Source organism: Orcinus orca, chromosome 16 (assembly GCF_937001465.1).
Source record: "Orcinus orca chromosome 16, mOrcOrc1.1, whole genome shotgun sequence".
NCBI lineage: Eukaryota > Metazoa > Chordata > Mammalia > Artiodactyla > Delphinidae > Orcinus > Orcinus orca.
Genome location: NC_064574.1, coordinates 83733524 through 83755616, shown reverse-complemented (window position 1 = coordinate 83755616; position 22093 = coordinate 83733524). Strand labels below are relative to the sequence as shown.

General features: G+C 42.6%; 1 protein-coding gene across 3 annotated transcripts in view; it reads right to left on the bottom strand.

Moving 5' to 3' along the window:
* RBAK (RB associated KRAB zinc finger) overlaps window positions 1–15724 on the bottom strand; it is a 30297-nt gene extending 14573 nt beyond the window's left edge. Inside the window, exons 1-4 of one of the 3 annotated variants that reach the window (XM_049698982.1) lie at window positions 15239–15724; window positions 14179–14236; window positions 3131–3257; window positions 2766–2861 (exon numbers count right to left, since the gene is read on the bottom strand). In XM_049698982.1, coding sequence (XP_049554939.1) covers window positions 2766–2861; window positions 3131–3257; window positions 14179–14193 — 238 coding nt within the window. In that variant the 5' untranslated portion in view covers window positions 14194–14236; window positions 15239–15724. Of the gene's footprint in view, window positions 1–2765; window positions 2862–3130; window positions 3351–14178; window positions 14237–15238 lie in introns of all 3 variants that reach the window. The other 2 variants (XM_033426840.2, XM_004268946.3) reach the window with 2 other exon arrangements.
* Window positions 15725–22093: the final 6369 nt, after the last annotated feature.

Below are 22093 nucleotides of genomic sequence, written 5' to 3'. Positions count from 1 at the left end.
ACCTGGGCAAGTTACTTAACTGTGATGCAGTTTTGCTCACCTGAAATGTGGACAAGAGCTCCTAACACATAGGGCTGGGCAAAGACTATTGATACATTAGTTAGCACATGTTAATGCTTAGAACAGTGACACAAAACAAATGCTCAGTAAGTTTTTCCGTGAATTTTCTTTCAATCTGCTGACTTAAATTTACCAAAACCAGTCATGTTCCTGACATAATACTATAGCTTAAGTCTGAATACAAACAAGAGTTCCCATAGTCTCAGGTTTCATTTGGTGTAAAATCTTCAATATCAGATTTCTAAAGTAGCCCCTACAATATCAACTTTTATTTCCATGTATTTTACATGTTTTTGGATCTTCTGAACTATGTTTAGTTGCTCTCATCCACATTCAACACAACACTAACAGTTCTGGGCTCAGAAATCTACAACATCCCTGTGCCCAAATACCAGCAGAAAAAAAAAAAGTTATCCTTTACCAGTAAAATTTTCATTACCTAGATTCACAATATATATTCAAACTAGCATTTCACTCATCTTCCAAAAACACCTTCTGCTCCAGGAAGCCTGGTCACTGCCCTGCTCACGCCCAACCACAAGTCTGCACATGCTCTTGTTCACTCAACCTGACTTCCAGCCTGGTATGTACTCAAAACCTAGCTATGTTTCAGGAGAAGCCTTAAAATATTTATAAAGTCTCTTTCCAACTTTTTGAGGCTCTCCTTCCCTTAAATTTTAAAATAGCCTTAACACAAAGTTATATATCATGTATTTGATTATGAACATTCCATTTGAAAGCTGATTTTAAACTAGTTCATGCAGCTGTGCTCTCCTTTCCTAACTCAAACCTCTGCTTGTCAAAAGTATGACGACACTTGCTATTTTTTTTAATCTGTCCAATAGAAATTAAAGTAGTAGTTTCTAATCTGAATCAAATGGGGTGCTTTCAGGTTAGACTCTAACCCCCAGCTGTTTTTTCAGAATCCACAGTTCAGAATAAATTCTCTCTCAAAAGAAGCTCCTCAGTGAGCAAATGAAAAATCTACTGAGTATCTTCTACATGTTACGCAGAAAAGCAGAGTACGAAGACCCTTCCTTTTTGTAGGGTTATAATTCAGGTCGAGAAAGGAGCTTAAGCGACAAACACTTGCCATTACACATCAGAGTGCACAATCCTGTGCTAACAACCACTACGTGGAGGGGCCGTGAAGAAAAGGGAAAGACTGGATGAAGAGCGAGAAATGAGGGAAACTTCAAGCAGGAGCTGAACTTTCAAGGTCAAATTTAAAGGATAAAGTTCTAGAGATTCTGTTGGACAACAATGTGAATACAGTTAACACCACTAAACTGTTCACTTAAAAATGGTTAAAATGGTAAATTTTATGTTTTTTTTTTTTTTTTCCAAACTACAACTACGGAAGGAAAGAAGGGAGAACAGAGGGAAAGAAGATGTATCATCTGGGAGAGCAGAGGGACAACTAAGCAGGGACAACTCTGCTTAGTTTGAAAGGAAGACATTTAGAAATCTAGACTAAATGGCATTTGACAAGAGTTGGGGGAAACAGGACATTCATTTTGATACGTAACATTGCACCACACTGTGGGGGATTGAGAAGAACTTAAATTCTACTTAAGAAGAAACAGAATAGTTATAGGCTTATCTTCTGAGCCTAGTATTAAAATCAACTGTATGTTTCAAATGAACAGATTTTGCAATTTCCAAATAGGATTCACTGTAATCCAGGTATGTATGAGAAAATACTGTTTACACCAATGTCAAAAGAAACTGAGAATATGCAGAAAAATTTTAAGGCATTTCATAAAAGACAAAAAACAGGAACAAGGCAGAAAAGACAAGTACAAGGTAATAAATTAAGGGACTTGGGGAAGATGCACAGAATTCGTGGTTTGGAAAGGTCAGTTTATCATCAGATGTGCTAAGGAAGAAGGAAGTGGACGATCCTTCCTGTGCTATTGTTCTGTCAGGTAAGAGTTAAAGAGGCTACAGGTTACAGATGTTGGGTATCAATTTGGATGAGCAACATAAATAAAAAAGTCTTCAAAGTTGAGGCTAGATGAACGCCTTTGTGGGATACAAAGAAGACTAAAGAAGTGGAAGACAGGTCCTAGGGGCTCCTGAGGAGGCCAGAGAAGAATGGGAATTCACTGATGAAATAAACTCTTCCTGAACATCTGCTGCCGACACAGGGATGGGCAGACAGAAGGGACAGGAAGGAGCACTTGGGAAAGAGGACGGCCCAACTCGTGCTGTGTCACCGAGGATGGGCTTCAGGGACAGTGACCAGTGCACCCACGGCGAGGAGGGGACGACCCACAAGCGTAGGGAGGGGACCACGCTGGGTGTCTGAGGGCCTAGAGTGGGGCGTGAAACTGGGGTGGAACACAAACCGGAGGCGTTTCACAGCAAGGAAGGAAAGAAAATGGAAGATAAAAAGAATGACCAGGAAAGTCTCCAGTTAACTTTTCTGTCAGACTTTGGAGTGCCTGAAAACAAAGGAATTCTGTGATAATAGGGAGGTTAGTCACGGACAGTATGAGAGGAAGAGGGAGTGAATGCACCCTCAGTCCTAGAAGACACGGAAATCCTGTAAAATGTAAGGCCAGTGCAAAATCAGAAAGGGAGCGTGCACATACATGGTGGAGGGCAAGTGCTATTGGTGCCAGGAGGTGAGATTTAGGGCATCTGTGGTCACTCCAGAGGACCGGAGCGACCATTTACAAATTCACACTCCACCACCTCACCTGGGTGAAACTGCCGTGGGAACTCGCCATCTGCTACCCAAGGCTCCTCTCCCTGCTCCAACTTGAGGATCACGTTCGGTTTGGTGCTGTCGTACCCTGTGGATGAGAAAGAGCCAACTTGGACCTGCTGCTCGGCTCTGGGTCTCTGAGTAGAAGGTGCTGCCTCAGAGGCCAAAAAATAAAGCGTCTATTTTGCACCTAATCAAAATCAGAACCTTTTGATCGATAAGCAAATAAACAAATACTTTATCTGGTGCCCAGAAAAAAATTAAACAGTCTCATCACTGATTTTTCGAAGTCAAGCATAAAATCCTTAAACTGGAAGCCCCCGCAGAGAAGCAACTCAGAAAGCAGGCTCTCCTCACCCACGGAGACCAGATGGCTGTAGTTCTCCAGCATCACATCCCTGTAGGTTGTCTTCTCATCAGGGTCCAGCTGCTGCCACTCCTCCTGAGTGAAGTCCACGGCCACGTCCGTGAATGACACTGGCCCCTGCAATGGCACCGTGATGGGAACTGGGTGACGTGGAGAAGACTTATGGGAACAAGAGCTCACCCAGCTCACCGGGAAAGTCAACTACGGACCCTGAAAACCTCACTGTTGTTACAGATCGTGGGAGGAAAACAAGGCATATTAGAAACACACTGCCTTTGGGTTCCTTAATGTGTCAAACAAACGAACCAGCCAATAAACCTCTCAAACCAAAAAAAAAGAGCTCCAATTTTGCAACTGAAGTATCTGAGTTCTGGGGACCTAAGTTAATGAACCACCACTCCGGCTCTCACTCAAGAGCTTACAGCCCGGCGAGGAGACACTGGCTAAGTGAACACGGACATTTCTCTCCTTGTTGCTCTCTTCAGCAGCCTCTGCTGGCTGGGCCCCCTCCCCCTACCTCCTCATACTGGCGCGGCCCAGGACTCGGGCCATCCCGGTTCAACTCTTTCATCCTCTGACCCCTCCATTCTTACAGCCAGCTACCTGGACCCATCTGCTTGGCTAAGTTTTCTAGTACTTCCTTCAAGCGGTGTCTCAAACATCTCATTGTGGCAGCAATGAAAATCTGTTGCTTGAAAGACTGCCCAGGTATTATCAGAGTGACACACACAAGGTGGAGCATGGTCTAACACGAGAGAAGTAAACTGCTTTAATTTTATGTTGGCAGACGAGGCTCCGCAGGCTCAGCTGGGTGTGCTACAGGATTCAGGGGAGAGAAGAGGACGCGGTGTAAAAAGTACCCATGGCAAAACCTGCAGCAGCACCAATATTTAAGAGGTTGGCACAGGGCAGAGACCAAGAAGGCACTTTCTCGAGGGCAGCTTTTGGACAGGAAGAGTTGCCTCTAATTCAAGAGAGTAAACGAAATAGGCAAGTATTGGGCTGGCCAAAATGTCCGTTCAGGAAACCCAAACAAACGTTTTGGCCAACCCAATACTTTCCTGCCTCAAAAACAAGACAAAAACCCAAAAAGCCCAATTCGAAGAAATATAAAAGTAGTGTTCTCATGAGAGCACGGGAACACAGAAGTTACCAACAGCAGGAATGTTTCTGAGGAAATTCTTGGTTTATCGAGTAGAGCAGATGAGAAAGCAGGACCACGGAACACACTCACACAGGGGCAGAGGCGGGACTGCAGCAAAAGTGACAGCAGGCTCGCCACCAGAGCCCTGGAAAATCTCCAGGCCCATCAAGAGGGCCTAGGGTTCCTGCAGCAGTAGAGTGACTGGTTGACAGACGAATGACTCACACAATCGACCAAGCAGCTTGAGACGCTTCCTGTTCTCACTGCACAGAGCAGCCAGATCCACTCAGACTGTGTCGACAGCCCCTGGCCGTGGGCTCGGGGGACAGAGATGGAGCCGGGACCCCTGCAATGAGGGTGATCACACATCCACTGTCCAAACGGAAAACTGCTGTCTGGGACGAAGGATAAACCTGACAGGACCAGGAAAGCAGGTGCAACCCAAGACTATGTCAGGCACGTCTGGACAAAAAGCCAACTGTTTCCATGTTGGACATGGACGTTTCTCCTAAAGCAACTCTTAGAAGACTACTCTCACCATAAAGCACCTGAGCAACTTAACCTTGTCTGCCGACTTGCCACCAGTTCAAAATGCAGTGGTGCCCACAGGTTCTGTTCATCAGAAGACACAGTTGACAAAGAATAAGGGAGATCACGGAATGGGAGAAAATATTTGCAAATCACGTATCTGCTAAGGGGTCGGTATCTAGAATATATATAAGGAAACCATAAACAACATGAAAAGACAACCCTCAGAATGGGAGAAAATATTTGCAAATGAAGCAGCTGACAAGGGATTAAAAGCAGCTCATGCAGCTCAATATCAAAAAAACAAACAACCCAATCAAAAAATGGGTGGAAGAACACATGAAAACATGCTCAACATCACTAGTTATTAGAGAAATGCAAGTCAAAACTACAATGAGGTATCACCTCACACCAGTCAGAATGGCCATCATCAAAAAATCTACAAACAGTAAATGCTGGAGGGCTTCCCTGGTGGCGCAGTGGTTAAGAATCTGCCTGTCAATGTAGGGGACACGGGTTCGAGCCCTGGGCCAGGAAGATCCCACATGCTGCAGAGCAACTAAGCCCGTACGCCACAACTACTGAGCCTGCGCTATAGAGCTCACAAGCCACAACTACAGAATCCTGTGCACCTAGAGCCCGTGCTCTGCAAGAGAAGCTACCACAACCAAGAATAGCCCCCATTCACCGCAACTAGAGAAAGCCTGCGCACAGCAATGAAGACCCAATGCAGCCAAAAATAAATAAATTAAATAAATTTAAAAAGAACAAAAATAAATGCTGGAGAGGATGTGGAGAAAAAGGAACCCTCTTACACTGTTGGTGGGAATGTAAATTGATACAGCCACTATGGAGAACAGTATGGAGGTTCCTTAAAAACTAAAAATAGAACTACCATATGACCCAGTAATCCCACTCCTGGGCATATACCTGGAGAAAACCATAATTCAAAAAGATACATGCACCCCAATGTTCATTGCAGCACTATTTACAACAGCCAGAACACTGAAGTAACCTAAATGTTCATCAACAGAAGAATGGATAAAGAAGATGTGGTACATATATACAATGGAATATTACTCAGCCATAGAAAAGAACAAAATTGTGCCATTTGCAGAGACATGGATGGACCTAGAGACTGCCAGACAGAGTGAAGTCAGAAAGAGAAAAACAAGTATCATATGATATCACTTATATGTGGAATCTAGAAAAATGATACAGATGAACTTATTTGCAAAGCAGAAACAGAGACACAGATGTAAAGAATGTATGGATACCAAGGGGGTAGGGGGCGATAAGATGAATTGGGAGGTTAGGATTGACACATATACACTACTATGTATAAAATATATAACTAATGAGAACCTACTGTATATCACAGGGAACTCTACTCAACGCTCTGTGGTAACCTAAATGGGAAGGAAATCCAAAAAACGGGATATGTGTATACATATAGCTGATTCACTTTGCTGTACAGCTGAAACTAACACAACACTGTAAATTTATACTCCAATAAAAATTAATTAAAAAAATTTAGAATATACAGAGAACTCCTAAAACTCAACAACAAAAACAAGTTTTAAAACAAAGTGAAATAAATAAAATAAAATTTTGAAAAATGGGCAAAGCACTTGAATAGACATTTCTCCAAATAAATTTTACAAATGACCAATAAGCACATAAAAAAGATGTTGAACATCACTAATAATTAGGGAAATGAAAATCAAAACTATGAGATACCACCTCATACCCATTAGGACGGCTACTATAAAAAAACCGAGAGGGCTTCCCTGGTGGCGCAGTGGTTGGGAGTCCGCCTGCCGATGCAGGGGACACGGGTTCGTGCCCCGGTCCGGGAGGATCCCGCGTGCCGTGGAGCGGCTGGGCATGTGAGCCATGGCCGCTGGGCCTGTGCGTGCGGAGCCTGTGCTCCGCAGCAGGAGAGGCCACAACGGTGAGAGGCCCGTGTAACGCCAAAAAAAAAAAAAAAAAAACCGAGAAAATTACAAGTGTTGGAGAAATTGGAACCTTTGTGCACTGTTAGTGAAAATGTAAAATGGTGCAGCTGCTGTGCAAAACAGCATGGTGGTTCCTCAAAAAATGAAAAACAGAATTAACATATGATCCAGCAATTCCACTTCCGGGTCTATACCCCCCCAAAATGAAAGCAAAGACTTAAAGAGGTATCTGTATACCTAGGTTCACAGCAGCATTATTTACAATAGCTAAAATGTGGGAATAACCCAAGTGTCCATCGATGGACAAATGGTTAACAAAATGTAATATACATACACAGTGGAGTATGATTCAGCCTTAAAAAGGCAGGAAATTCTGACATCTGCTACCACATGAATGAATTTTAAGGACATTAAGTGGAGTGAAATGAGCTTAATGGAAGGACAAATACTGTAGGATTCCGCTTAGATAAGGTATTTAGTCAAAATACTAGAGACAGAGAGTAAAATGGTGGTTGCCATGGGCTGGGGAGGGAGAAATGGGAAGTTACTGTTTACTGGGGGCAGAGTGTCAGTTCTGGAAGATGAGAAACACTCTCGAGGTGGATGGTGGTGATTGATGACTGCACAACATTATGAATGGCCTTAATACCACTCTACTGTACACTTAAAAATGGTTAGGATGGGTGGGAGGGAGACGCAAGAGGGAGAAGATATGGGGATATATGTATCCGTATAGCTGATTCATTTTGTTATAAAGCAGAAACTAACACACCCTTGTAAAGCAATTATACTCTAATAAAGATGTTAAAGAAAAAAAAAGATTAGGATACTAAATTTATGTTATGTGTATTTTACAATAAAAAAAGTGGAAGGAAAAAAAATGCAGTGATGCCTCTCTAATTACACACCCCTACCCACTCCCTTACAGAGCTTCTGCAGCCATTCCCTCCACAAAGGAAAGAAGAATGAAATGGGGTCATGGGTTGAGTATGTTCACATTAGTTATTAGTAATTCTCTCAAAAAGTGAAATTTAAAAATTAAGAATCATCAGCTAATTAAGAAAACAACATAAATAAAGGATAAGCATCAGGATGAACAACTCAACAATGACTGAACCAAATTCACAAAGGAAACAACTTGCATTTGTGTCTACTGATTTATATTTTTTAATAAATTAAGCAGGATATTGCTTCCAGAAAATGAGAACATTCTGCTAATAAAAAGCCACTGGAGAATACTTAGAAATTAAAGACTGGATTGTTGAATTTTTAAAAAATCCTCAAGTAAGAAGCTTGAATAATAAATGGGACATAGAATAGATAACTTAGGAAATCTCTCTGAAAACAAGAAATTGAAATAATGAAATTTTGAGATATTGAAGCCAGATCCAACAGATTCAACATTTTCAGAAAGAGATGATAGACGATGAACAAAAAATCATCAAAGGCAGAATGGAAAATGATTCCTGAGGTGAAGATCATAAAAATAAATAAACAAACAAAACAAAACAAAACATCATCAAAAGGGACCATATAATCCGCAAAGAAAAATACTGGGGAAACAGATCAAGAAATTTCCTGATAAAACATCCAAAATTTAAAAATTAGAGGGAACTCCCTGGTGGTCCAATGGTTGGGACTTGGCGCTTTTGCTATGGGGGCCTGGGTTCAATCCCTGGTTGGGGAGCTGGCATCTCGCAAGCTGCACAGCCAAAAAAAAAGAAAAAGAAAAGGGGGAGGGGGGAATCCTAAAAAGTTACAGAGTGAGTGAAAAAAATACACTAGTTACCCTGGAAACTGACATTCTAATTCTCAACCAAGAGGAAACAATGGAGAACGCCCACAACTTTTAAGGAAAAAGGATTTTGAACCTAGAACTGTACACCAAGCCAAACTATCATTTAAGTCTAAAGACACTATAAAGGTATTTTCAGAAAAGCAAGACAATTTTTGTTGAAGAAAACAGTTTCCTTAAAACAGTCAGTGACAAACTCCTCCGAAACCCGAGAGTTCCAACAAAGATGAACATGGGGATGTAGAAACCTCACTGAATGACCAGCAAAATGGGTTCTCAGTTGTTGGAAGGAGCACTTGTTGGGACTGTAAACATTTAACTTGTATTTTGGAAGGGAACTGCTCAGTAAACATGTTCTATTATCCTACTGTTTATAAAGGGATTTCACCCACTGGTACAGCCACATCTGTGCAGGTCTCACAGCTGAGATTCCCCAGGACAGCCTAAGATTACCCCAAGGTAAGCCAAATGAGCTTTAACATCACCTATAGGAAGTAATGACCTTCTGGGTTAAGGCAGTCCAGAAGGCAAGAAGTGGCAGGGGTTAGAAGACTGACCAATCAAGCAAATAAATTAAATTACATATCAATATTGCTTCTATCGACACAAGTATCCAAAATGAAATATTAGCAAACAAAATCCAATACCACATTGAAAAGAAAATACGTAATTACCTAAACAGGACTTACTCCAAGCATATAGACTGGTTTAATATTTGGAAATCCATTAATACAATATGCCATTATAATATAACTAAGAAGAAAAATCTTACATTTCCGAAGATGACGAAAAGACCTCTGACAATATTCAAACGCATACCTAATTAAAAATTTAAAAAACCCTCAAGAAAATAGGAATTGATGGATACTTCACCAACATGAATATACCCATGTATACACATACTCATACCCTAATGTGCACAGTACGTGTGATACATATACACACGAGTACATACATACACTTTTTTGAGTCCAGACACAAACACATATCTATGCTTCAGTCCTCTTAGTTCTAAAGTCAGGACTTACTTAATGGGTAAACAACAGACGCATTCTCACAAAGATTAGAAACAAGGCAAAATGCTCATTATCTCCAATCAGAGAAAACAATTAAAGGCCTAATAAGCAATAAGAAAAAGTGGAACTATTTCTATTCACAGATGATATACTATACCTAGAAAACTCAAAGAATCAACAATGGAACCAAATCAATAAAAAGAATGCTGTTAGGTCACAATATATAGTTAACACACATAAAGACAACAACCCTCACTATGTAAAAAAGAGTAAAAAGATGTAATTCAAGTGCACACACAGTTTACAATAGCAACAGAAAAAAACTCTTAATAAGAAATATACAAAATCTATACTAGAAAATTTTTAAAACACTCCTGAAAGACAGAGAAGTAGACCTGAACAAATGGAATGATTCTCCTTGTTCTTGAACACACTGTGAAGCACAATAAAAGGAGGCATGCCTTCACCAAGATGTATCAAAATCAAATGGCTAAAAACTAGTGATAAAAAATAAAGAAATAAAGACACGTTATATACAGAGGAACAAAGATGAGGATGACATCAAATTTCTCTTGGAATCAATGTAAGCAAGAAGCCAGTGGAGGAACACATTTAAAGTACTGGAGAATATAAAAAACAGCAATAATCTCTTTAAAAGTTAAGGCAAAATAAAGATATTTTCAGACATATAAGAGCCATAAGAATTCATTATCAACTAGAAGAAATGTTAAAGAAAGTCCTTCAGGCAGAAGGAAAATGACAGCAGATAAAACTGTGGATCTACACAACAGAATGAAGCACCAGAAATGGTAACTATGTATTTTCTTTCATTATTTCAATCTCTTTAAAAGATTAATTAAAAATGACAATGTATCAGGAATTCCCTGGTGGTCCAGTGGTTAGAACTCAGAACTTTAACTGCAGGGGCCCATGTTCAATCCCTGGTCGGGGAACTGAGATCCCACTAGTCACTCGGTTTGACAAAAAAAAAAAAACAAACAACAACAAAAAACCCAATGTATTGTGGGATTGGTATTACCTCTAAAAATAAAATGCAACAACAGTATAAAGACCAAGATGGGAAAAATGGAACTGTAGCTAAGTGATCAGGCATATTACTTGAAGATAAACTATAATAAATTAAAGCTACATACTATAAACACTAAAGCACCCACTAAAATAACAAGTGTTATGGCTAATAACCCAACAAAGGATATAAAATGGAATCACAAAAAAGTCAATCAAACAGAAGGAAGACAAAGAAGATGGGACAAATAGAAAATAAAGACAACAGACTATAACCTAACTGGTTGTATCAATATTCACTTTACAAGTAAATAGTCTAAACACCCCAATTAATAGACAGAAATTATCAAATTGGATAAAAAAAAGAAGACCTAACTATATGCTGTCTACAGCGCTGTACTTCACATATAAAGATGCAAATAGGTTAAAAGTAAAAGGACAGAATAAGACATTGCACACCAACACTACTCAAAAGAAAGCTGGAATGGCTTTATAAGTATCAGAGATTCCATTTCACAGCACAGACCATTACCAGGATAAAGGAGGCCAATTCACAACAACAAAGTGGTTAATTAATCAAGAGGACCTAATAATCTTAAATGGTTAGGTATCTTCTCACAAAATTCATGAAGCAAAAACTGACAGAATTGCAAGGAGAAACAGACAAAACACAATCGCAGGAGATTTCAATTCCCCCTCTCTCACGACTCATGGGACAAGTCGGCAGAAGGTTAGCAAGGATATGGTGCACCTGCCAAACATTCCCAACTTGATGTTACTGACATTTAGAGAACACTCCATCCACCGAGAGCAGAACAGGCACCCTTCTCAAGTGCACGTGGAGCTTCTTCGAGAGAGACCTATTCTGGGTCATAAATCTTAAGAGTCATTATTTATGTAGTGTTCCTGCTGAAAAATCACCATCTAAATCTATGAAAAAACATCGGGGAAACATAAATTCAAAGAATTCTACAAAATAATTGGCCTGTATTCTTCAATTACTATAATGGCATTAAGAAACTATTCCATATTAAACAGACTTAAAAAGCATGAAAACTAAATGCAATTCATAATTCTGGACTGCGTCCTCCATCAAAAATTAAAAATTGCTATAAAAGAAATTACTGGGAAAACTGAAAAAACTGGAAGTTGGATGACTGGATGAACTGTAGATTAAAGTATTATATCAAGGGGACTTCCCTGGTGGTCCAGTAGTAAAGAATCCACCTTACAATGCAGGGGACGTGGGTTCGATCCCTGGTCAGGGAACTAAGACCCCACATGCCGCAGGGCAACTAAACCCACGCACCACAAGTACTCAGCTCGGGCGCCTCAACTAGAGCCCTCGTGCCGCAAAGAGCAGAGCCCACAAGCTCTGGAAAAGGAGCGCTACAGCTAGAGAGCCGACACGCCCTGAAGCCAGTGCGCCACAACTAGAGAAGAGAAAAACCCCATGCCACAACTAGAGAGAAGCCCACGCGCCACAACAAAGAGCCCACTCACCACAACTAAGACCTGATGCAGCCAAAAATAAGTAATAAATAAATAAATAAAAATAAAGTATTATATCAGGAATTTGCCTGGTGGTCCAGTGTGTAAGACTCCCAATGCAGGGGGCCTGGGGTCGATCCCTGGTTGGGGAACTAGATCCTGCATGCATGCCGCAACTAAGAAGCCTGCATGCTGCAACTCAGAGTCTGCATGCTGCAACTAAGACATGGCACAGCCAAAATGAATTTTAAAAATTCTTTGAAAAAATAAATAAAGTATTACATCATTGTGGAATTTCCTGAATTCAGTTACCTCTGGCAAGCATACATAAGAAAATATTCTTGATCTTAGGAGATACAACTGAGACATTACAGGGTAAAGGGGCATGACACACTCTCAAATGGTTCGGAAAAAAATATGTTAAAGTTAAAACAATTGCAATGCAGTCAACACTAATCAACTTAGTCAAGGCTAATCAACTGCAACATATGGGCTCTATTTGTATCCTCATTGAAAAGAAAAAACTGAAAAACATGTAGAAAATTGTGAAACTTTGAACACTGATATTAAGAAAAAATGGTATTGTGGGTTATCCCCACCCACTTTTTAAAAGACTCATTATTGTTTAAAGATACATACAGAAATACAAGTGAATTTTTTCTAAAGGGTTTTTAAATGACTATTTATTTTTAATTAATTTTATTTATTTATTTTTGGCTGTGTTGGGTCTTCGTTGCTGCATACAGGCTTTCTCTAGTTGTGGTGCATGGGCTTCTCATTGCGGTGGCTTCTCCTGTTGTGGAGCATGGGCTCTAGGCACGCAGGCTTCAGTAGTTGTGGCTCGGGGGCTCTAGAGCGCAGGCTCAGTAGCTGTGGCGCACGGGCTTAGTTGTTCTGCGGCATGTGGAATCTTCCCGGACTACGGCTCAAACCCATGTCCCCTGCACTGGCAGGCGGATTCTCAACCACTGTGCCACCAGGGAAGTCCCAAATGAATTTTTTTTAAAGCCAAGAAAAGGGAGACTCCATGAGTTTGGCAGTAACAGATGTCAAAGGCAGATGGATGGGCAGGAGAGGTAAGGACCTGAAAATGTCCACTGGATTTGACTATAATTAGGTCACTGCTAATCTTTACCAACAGATTCAGGAGAGTGGTAAGGACAAAACCAAGACACCAAGAATTAAAATGGGAATGGGAAGTGAAAACACCTTACTGGAGAATATCTGTCTGTACTGTGTGCTGTACAACCCCCCCAAAAACACACTAACAGAAATATCTGAAGGATGAGAAGGCCATTCCATGACTTAGGTTTTAGCCTTAGACTAAATAGTAAAAATGTAAACAGGTCTACTTGGATCACAATATTTTGGAGCCTGGAAAAATCACATGCACCAAGTTCCCGTTGGGCAGCAGGCCCACTGCTAAGATAAACAATAAGTCTAAGTCATATACTGAAATGATTTGATGCCTGTTATTAGGAGAGCTATCCACAATTATTTCAACTTCAACAAACAAATTTTTCCAGGTCTTAGGAAATCTTTGAAACCCACAAGTAACAAAAATGCTTTCTTCTTATAGTCAACACAAATCACACGATGGATGGTATCTTCCTTTTTCTATAACTGTCAAGAACATGAGTCATATTTGCAGCTCAATTCCAGTAGCCTTAAAGCATCATACTACCTATATGTGTGAACCTGACAACAACTAGGTGCCGCCCTGGCTCTGTAACAACTGTATTTTATGTGATAATGTCTTTTACCTATTTCTACCTTCACGTTTTAAAATGTGGATCCTTATACACCTCCTAAAATGCATTACAAAACAAAGTGGGGGGGCTTCCCTGGTGGCGCAGTGGTTGAGAGTCCGCCTGCCGATGCAGGGGACGCGGGTTTGTGCTCCGGTCCGGGAAGATCCCACGTGCTGCGGAGCAGCTGGGCCCGTGAGCCATGGCCGCTGAGCCTGCGCATCCGGAGCGTGTGCTCCGCAACGGGAGAGGCCACGACAGTGAGAGGCCCGCGTACCGCAAAAAAAAAAAAAACAAAGTGGGGGAATAAATACACCGACAGGAAAACTCACCTGGGATTCATTCATTTTCTGCTGCTCTTGGAAAAATCGTAGACTGTAAATGGTGGACCTAGAGGAAGGGAAGCAAGTAACTGAAGTGCTGAGTAACCTGACCTGCCCAGGCAGGAACCTCCTGCATCAGGACCATCAAAGAAAGTCCAATAAAACGACACCCTATGAACATTCAAGAGGCTACAAGGGTCCTACAAGAGAAACACACACCTGAACCTCTCCAACACCAACATGATCAAGTTACTCTCAGTGGTGAATATGAACGACTGTTTCAAAGAGTTAAATTAAAAATGCAAATAAAAAAAATTTCCCTGTGACACTACTTAAGTATTTTCTTATTGTCTCTTTGAATTGATTAAAATCAAAGATTCCACAGTAAGGGAGAATGTAAGCTCTCAAAAGTGGGATAAACATGCATCAAGGCACCGCACTGTTTGTAAATCGTCTGACTCAATTTGGTTACCAATGCACTTATGAGTGTTTTATTATGAAACTGACTTTAAGTGGACAGAACACCTGCCCTAGTTGTTTGGAGTCCTGTTAGCGACCCCACATGCACACCCGGTGAGGATCTGGGACAAGTCACCTCCCTTCTCAGGCCCAATCTCTTTCTTCCTCAAGCGAGGCAGCAGAACAGAAGCCTTGCAGACTCATCCTGCACTAACTACACTGTGCGACTCCACAGGGCACAACCCACGGGGGCAGCGGACGCTTACATTAAACAACCAAGGTGCTGATGGGCCTTGAGAGACACGTGCGAGATGCCGAGACGGCGACAGGGGGACAAGGAGGATCGGGGTTGGACGGAGGGGTGGACGTGCCACGTCCCGGCCGAGCCTGCGGCCCCTGCTCCCCCAGGACACCGGGTGCTCACAAGTCCCAAGGGAGCCCCATCCGGAGCAGCCGGCCCTGCCCTCCAGCCCGGCCCATCCACCTCGGGGAAGCGCTCAAACCCTCCCGGTCGCTCTCCCGCGGGGCCCGGGGCGGGCTACCCCAAGTCCCGCTCTCCAACGGCCGCAGGGTCCACAACCGCCTGCAGGCCCGCAGACGCAACACCTACCCCGTCGAGACTAGCTGACCGGCCCCGGGCTCCCGAGGCTCCGGTCCGGGGGCTGCTCCTCCGGCGCGCTCCTCTCACGGAACGCTCCGCCTCCCGAGACCACTGGGCCAGAGAAGCCGGCTCTGGGCCTACGGCACAAGCTCCCTTCAGGCCCACGTCCCTCCCGGGACCTCGCTGTGCCGCGCGCTGCAGACTGCCTGGCACTGCGCCGCCGCCGCCGCCGCCCGGCCGGCCCCTCCGGCCCAGCCCGCCGGCTCCGGAGCTCGCGCTCGGGGGTCCTCGTTCCAGCCTCTGCCCAGCCCACGCGAACCCTGGCTCACACAGCCCGCGCCCTCTGGGTGCCGGCCGGGCCAGACGGCGTCCACCCCTTCAGGCCCCGGAATCCTCGCCCGCCGGAGGCCACAGCCTGGGAACGAAAGCAAGCGGTGACCTGGGCACGGATAGGAAACAAGAGCGGCGCGGCGCAGCGCCGGTGCGCGTGCGCGAACACGCACACAGGGTGAGGCGCACTAGCGCAGGAGGACGCCGGAAGTCCGCCTGCCAAGGCCCGCCCCGGAGAGCGAGACAAATACCAGAACTCTATTTCCCAGAAGTCTCCGCGCCGTCAAGTTAGGGAATGTCTTAAATATCTCCATCTCATCTGGCGGTGAAGAGGTGCTGTGGTGAGAAGTTGGGCCGCCTGGACCAGGGACTCAAATTTCCCCTTACTTTAAGGGAACGTCTGTTACGTCACCGCTTCTCGAGGACTCTTACCTGTGTCCTGGTGCGCTAATCTTTTCGTTACCTTGAATGCTTAAGTCTTAGAATAAGTGTCCACAGACAACTGATAAATAAGGGAAAGGAGTTTATCATGCTAGCTTACTATCATAGTGAGCTATTTAATCAAAATATTAGTGAATGGAACTTAGCGTTAACATAATAGAGTATTAGCCTAGGATACCTTCTTCCCCCTGATAGGGAAAAAGAAACATAGGCTTTCCAAACCACTTTTAATTCGTGAAAACTGTAGAAAAAATCATAAAATACAGAATTGAAAGAAGAAAATTACCCATACCTTTACTTCCTGAAGAGGATTATGTGTGTGGAAAAAAAATTGTGTGTTTCAATGGACAACTAAGCATTATTTGGAGGACATCACTCTGCGTTGATTTCAGCCCTCTCTTTGTCTTTGAGCTGTTTTACACGTCTTCGAAGGTTGTAGGTAACATGAAATTCTGTCCACTTGGTAGGAAGTTCAGTTGACTCGCCAAACCCCTACCCAGGAAGAATCCAATTTTACCTTCATTTCTTTATTTACATATTCATTTCAGTAGTCCTGATCTGTAATGTGTCTGTTTCTCAGATTCTCTTTTGAACCGGTTATAACAGCTGCAGGTTCCCTCTTGAATGAAATAAAATACTTAGCCTGTGCTCATTTTTATATCTGTATGAGAGTCATGATCTCACCCTTATTTTCTTTTTAAGATTTATTATTTATTTATTTATTTTATTTACCTTTGGCTGCGTCAGGTCTTAGTTGCAGCAGGCGGGCTCTTTGTTGTGGAGCTTCGGCTTCTCTCTACTTGTGGTGCGTGGGCTTCTCTCTAGTTGTGGCGGGCTGGTTTTCTCTCTTTAGTTGTGGCACACGGGCTCCAGGGCACGTGAGCTCTGTAGCTTGCGGCACTCGGGCTCTAGTTGAAGTGCAAAAGCTCAGTAGTTGTGGCACGCGGGCTTAGTTACCCTGCGGCACGTGGGATCTTAGTTTCCTGACCAGGGATTGAACCCAGGTCTCCTGCATTGTAAGGGGATTCTTTACCACTGGACCACCAGGGAAGTCCCTATCCTTATGTTTTAACAGTTTGGGAGGTCTTCACAGAGATCCTGGATGGATTCACCTAACAACACCAGGTAAACTTTGTGTCAAGAGTAGTGCACATCATTCCTCAAGAATTTTAAAGTAAAACTATAAAAGGATCCAGAAATTCCACTTCTGTGTATTTTTTTGGAAGAAAAAAACACACTAGTTCAAAAAGATACATGCACCCTTATGTTCATTGAGCATTATTTATAATAGCCAGTGTATAGAAGCAACCTATGTGTCCATCCATAGATGAATGGATAAAGAAGATGCGTTTTATATATATATATATATATATATATATATATATATATATATATACACATACACACCACAATGGACTATTAGCCATGAAAAAAAAAAAAGAGTGAGGGGCTTCGCTGGGGTTTCACTGGTTAAGAATCCGCCTGCCAGTACAGGGGACATGGGTTCAAGCCCTGGTCCAGGAAGATCTCACATGCCACGGAGCAACTAAGCCCGTGTGCCACAACTATTGAGCCTGCGTACCACAACTACTGAAGCTCGCTCACCTAGAGCCCATGCTCTACAACAAGAGAAGCCACCACAATGAGAAGCCCACGCAGCGCAGTGAAGTGAAGCCCCCGCTCGCCGCACCTAGAGAAAAGGCCACATACAGCAACAAAGACCCAACGCAACCAAAAATAAAATAAATAAATTTTTAAAAATTAAAAAAAAGAATGAAATCTTGCCCTTTGTGGCAACATGGATGGAGGCAGAGGGTGGTGTGCGAAGTGCAGTAAGTCAGAGTGAGGAAGGCAAGTACCGTATGATGTCATTTGTGTGTGGCATCTAAAAGCAAAGCCAGCGAACTAATGTCACTACACAGAAACAGACTCGTCGGCACAGAGAACAAACAGGTGGTTGCCAGAGGGGGTAGGTGGATGAGTGAGATAGGTGAGGGAGATTAAGAGGAACAGATGACCAGTTACAAAATAAATGAGTCTTTGGAGTGAAATATACAGCATGGGCAATACAGTCAATAACGTAACTTTGTACAGTGACAGATGGTAACTCAACCACAACTAGACTTAATCTTGGTGATCATTTTCTAATGTATAGAAATATCGATATTATGCACCTGGAACTAACATAGTGTTGTAGGTCAGTTACACTTGAATGAAAATTTTTTAATTCAAACGAAAAGAATAGTGTGCCTCGTTAACCATAGACGCTTAGTCATACAGCAGTTCTCTAGAACATATTCATCCTGTGTAACTGTAACTTCATAGCCATTGAACAACCCCCACCCTCTCCTCCCCCACCCCTGACCATTTGTGTGTGACTCTTAGATACCTCATATGAGTGGAAACACACAGCTTTGTCCTTCTGTGACTGACTTATTTCACTTACCATAATGTCTTCCAGTTATATCCCCGTTGTCACAACTGGTAGGATTTCCTTCTAATAAGTCTGAATAATATCCTATGTATAACCCCATTTTCTTTATCCATTTCTGTGTTGGTGAAAATTTGCGTCGTTTTCCTATCTTGGCTCTGGTGAATAATGCTGTAATGAATATAGAGGTGCATGTATCTCTTCTAAATATTGATTTCCTTTTCTTTGAATATACAGGCTATATTATTTATTATACTATATTACATTATATTCTATTATAGTTATTGTGCTTCCCGGATCTTGTGCTTTTCACAAATTGAAGGTTTGCGGCAACTCTTTGTTGAGCAAGTCTGTTGGCACCGTATTTCCAACAGCAGTTGCTCACTTCTTGTCTTCGTGTCGTATGTTAGTAATTCTCACACTATTTCAAACCCTCCATCAGCAAAAAGATTACTACTCGCCGAAGGCTCAGATGATGGTTAGCAATTTTTACCAATAAAGTATTTTTATTTATTTATTTATTTGGCTGTGCTGCACAGCACGTGGCATCTCAGTTCCCTGACCAGGGATCAAAGGTGCACCCTCTGTACTGGAAGGCGAATTCTTTTTATTATTATTATTTCTTTTGTGGTACGCGGGCCGCTCATTGTGGCCTCTCCCGCCGCCGAGCACAGGCTCGGGACGCGCACGCTCAGCGGCCATGGCTCACGGGCCCAGCCGCTCCCCGGCATGTGGGATCCTCCCGGACCGTGGCAGGAACCCGAGTCCCCGGTATCGGCAGGCGGACTCTCAACTACTGCGCCACCAGGAAAGCCCTGGAAGGCTAATTCTTAACCACTGGACCACCAGGGAGGTCCCTAAAGTATTTTTTTTTAACATCTTTATTGGAGTATACTTGCTTTACAATGTTGTGTTAGTTTCTGCTGTATAACAAAGTGAATCAGCTGTATGTATACATATATCCACATATCCCCTCCATCTTGAGTCTCCCTCCCACCCTCCCTATCCCACCCCTCTAGGTGGACACAAAGCACTGAGCTGATCTCCCTGTGCTATGCGGCTGCTTCCCACTAGCTATCTGTTTTACATTTGGTAGTGTATATATGTCCATGCCACTCTCTCACTTTGTCCCAGCTTACCCTTCCCCGCCCCCCCCCCCGCCCCGTGTCCTCAAGTGCATTCTCTGCGTCTTTATTCCTGTCCTGCCACTAGGTTCATCAGAACCACTTTTTTATTTTTTCTTTAGGTACCATAAATATGTGTTAGCATACGGTATTTGTTTTTCTCTTTCTGACTGACTTCACTCTGTTTCACAGACTCTAGGTCCATCCACCTCACTACAAATAGTTCAATTTCATTCTTTTTATGGCTGAGTTATATTCCGTTGTATATATGTGCCACATCTTCTTTATCCATTCATCGGTCAGTGGAAACTTAAGTTGCTTCCATGTCCTGCCTATTATAAATAGCGCTGCAGTGAACATTGTGGTACGTGTCTCTTTTTGAATTATGGTTATCTCAGCGTATATGCCCAGGAGTGGGATTGCTGGATCATATCATAGTTCTATTTTTAGTTGTTTTTAAAAAATAAATTTATTTATATTTATTTATTTATTATTTTTGGCTGTGTTGAGTCTTCGTTGCTGTGGGCGGGCTTTCTCTAGTTGCAGAGAGCTGGCGCTACTCTGTTGCAGTGAGCGGGTTTCTCATTGCGGTGGCTTCTCTTGTTGCAGAGCGTGGGTTCTAGACATGCGGGCTTCAGTAGTTGTGGCACGTGGGCTCAGTAGTTGTGATGTACGGGCTCAGTGGTTGTGGCGCACGGGCTTAGTTGCGCCCCGGCATGTGGGATCTTCCCGGACCAGGCTCGAACCCGTGTCCCCTGCATTAGCAGGCGTATTCTTAACCACTGCGCGACCAGGCAAGGCCTATTTTTAGTTTCTTGAGGAACCTCCACAGTGTTCTCCATAGAGGCTGTATCAATGTACATTCCCAGCAACAGTGCAGGAGGGTTCCCTTTTCTCCACACCCTCTCCAGCATTTATTGTCTGTAGATTTTTTGATGATGGCCATTCTGAGCGGTGTGAGGTGATACATCACTGCAGTTTTGATTTGCCTTTCTCTAATGATTAGTGTCGTTGAGCATCCTTCCATGTGTTTCTGGCAATCTTATATCTTCTTTGGAGAAATGTCTATTTTGGTCTTGTGCCCATTTTTGGATTGAGTTGTTTGCTTTTTATGATATTGAGCTGCATGAGCCACTTGTATATTTTGGAGATTAATCCTTTGTCAGTCGTTTCATTTACAAATATTTTCTCCTGTTCTGAGGGTTGTTTTTCTTGTCTTGTTTATGGTTTCCTTTGCTGTGCAAAAGCTTTTAAGTTTCATTAGGTCCCATTTGTTTATTTTTGTTTTTATTTCTATTTCTCTAAGAGGTGGGTCAAAAAGGATCTTGCTGTGATTTATGTCATAGAGTGTTCTGCCTATGTTTTCCTCTAAGAGTTTGATAGTGTGTGGCCTTTCATTTAGGTCTTTAATCCATTTTGAGTTTATTTTTGTGTTATGGTGTTAGGTAGTGTTCTCATTTCATTCTTTTACAGGTAGCTGTCCAGTTTTCCCAGCCCCACTTATTGAAGAGGCTGTCTTTTCTCCATTGTATATTCTTGCCTCCTTCATCAAAGATAAGGTGACCATATGTGCGTGGTTTATCTCTGGGCTTTCTATCCTGTTATACTGATCTATATTTCTCTTCCCTAAAGTATATTTCAATAAACGTATGTACATTGTTTTTTTAGACACAAGGCTATCGCACACTTAACAGACTACAGTATAGTGTAAACATAAGTTTTTCATGCACGGGTACACCAAAGAATTCATGTGACTCGCTTTATGGCGGTATTCGCTTCATTGCAGTGTTCTGGAACCGAAGCTGCAGTGTCTCTGCGCTGGGCCTGTATACCAAGAAGTGGGATTGCTGGAACATATGGAAATTTTACTTAAAAGATTTTGAGAAAACTCCATACTGTTTTCCACAGTGCCTGCACGATGTTTCACTCCTGCCTATAATATGCAAGGGTTACGATTTCTCTACAACCTTGACAACTCTTATCCTTAAAAAAAAAAAAATTGTGGGCATTCTAACAGATGTGAGGTAATATCTCACTATGATTTTGATTTGCATTTCGCGGATGATTAGTGGCGTTGAGCACCTTTTCATGTACCTGTTGCTGTGTTAAGTCTTTCTAACACACACACACACACACAAAGGGATAGAAGGAATGTTTTGGAGGTGATGAGTATATTACCATGATGGTGGTGGTGGTATCACAGGTGTGTGCATATGTCCAGACTCATCAATTTATACAAATTAAACATGGGCTGGATTTTGTATATCAATTACACGTAAATAAATCAGTAAAAGCCCAGCAACAAGTGGTGTATATCATGAGCCAGTGAAGCCCAGGTACGTCTTTTCTCCTCTCCCAGGGGTGAACCCAAGCTGCCATTGAACTTGGAGCACTTTCTGTTTCTTTAGTTTCCCCTTGTATTACTTTTGTGTTTCTGCGTTGTTTTCAGATTACAGCTGAGTGGTTCCCCATTTGGAGCAGCAGGGATTCTGAGTTTGGCTCTGTCGTTTGAAGACTTTTGATGGTCTCTCCAAAGGG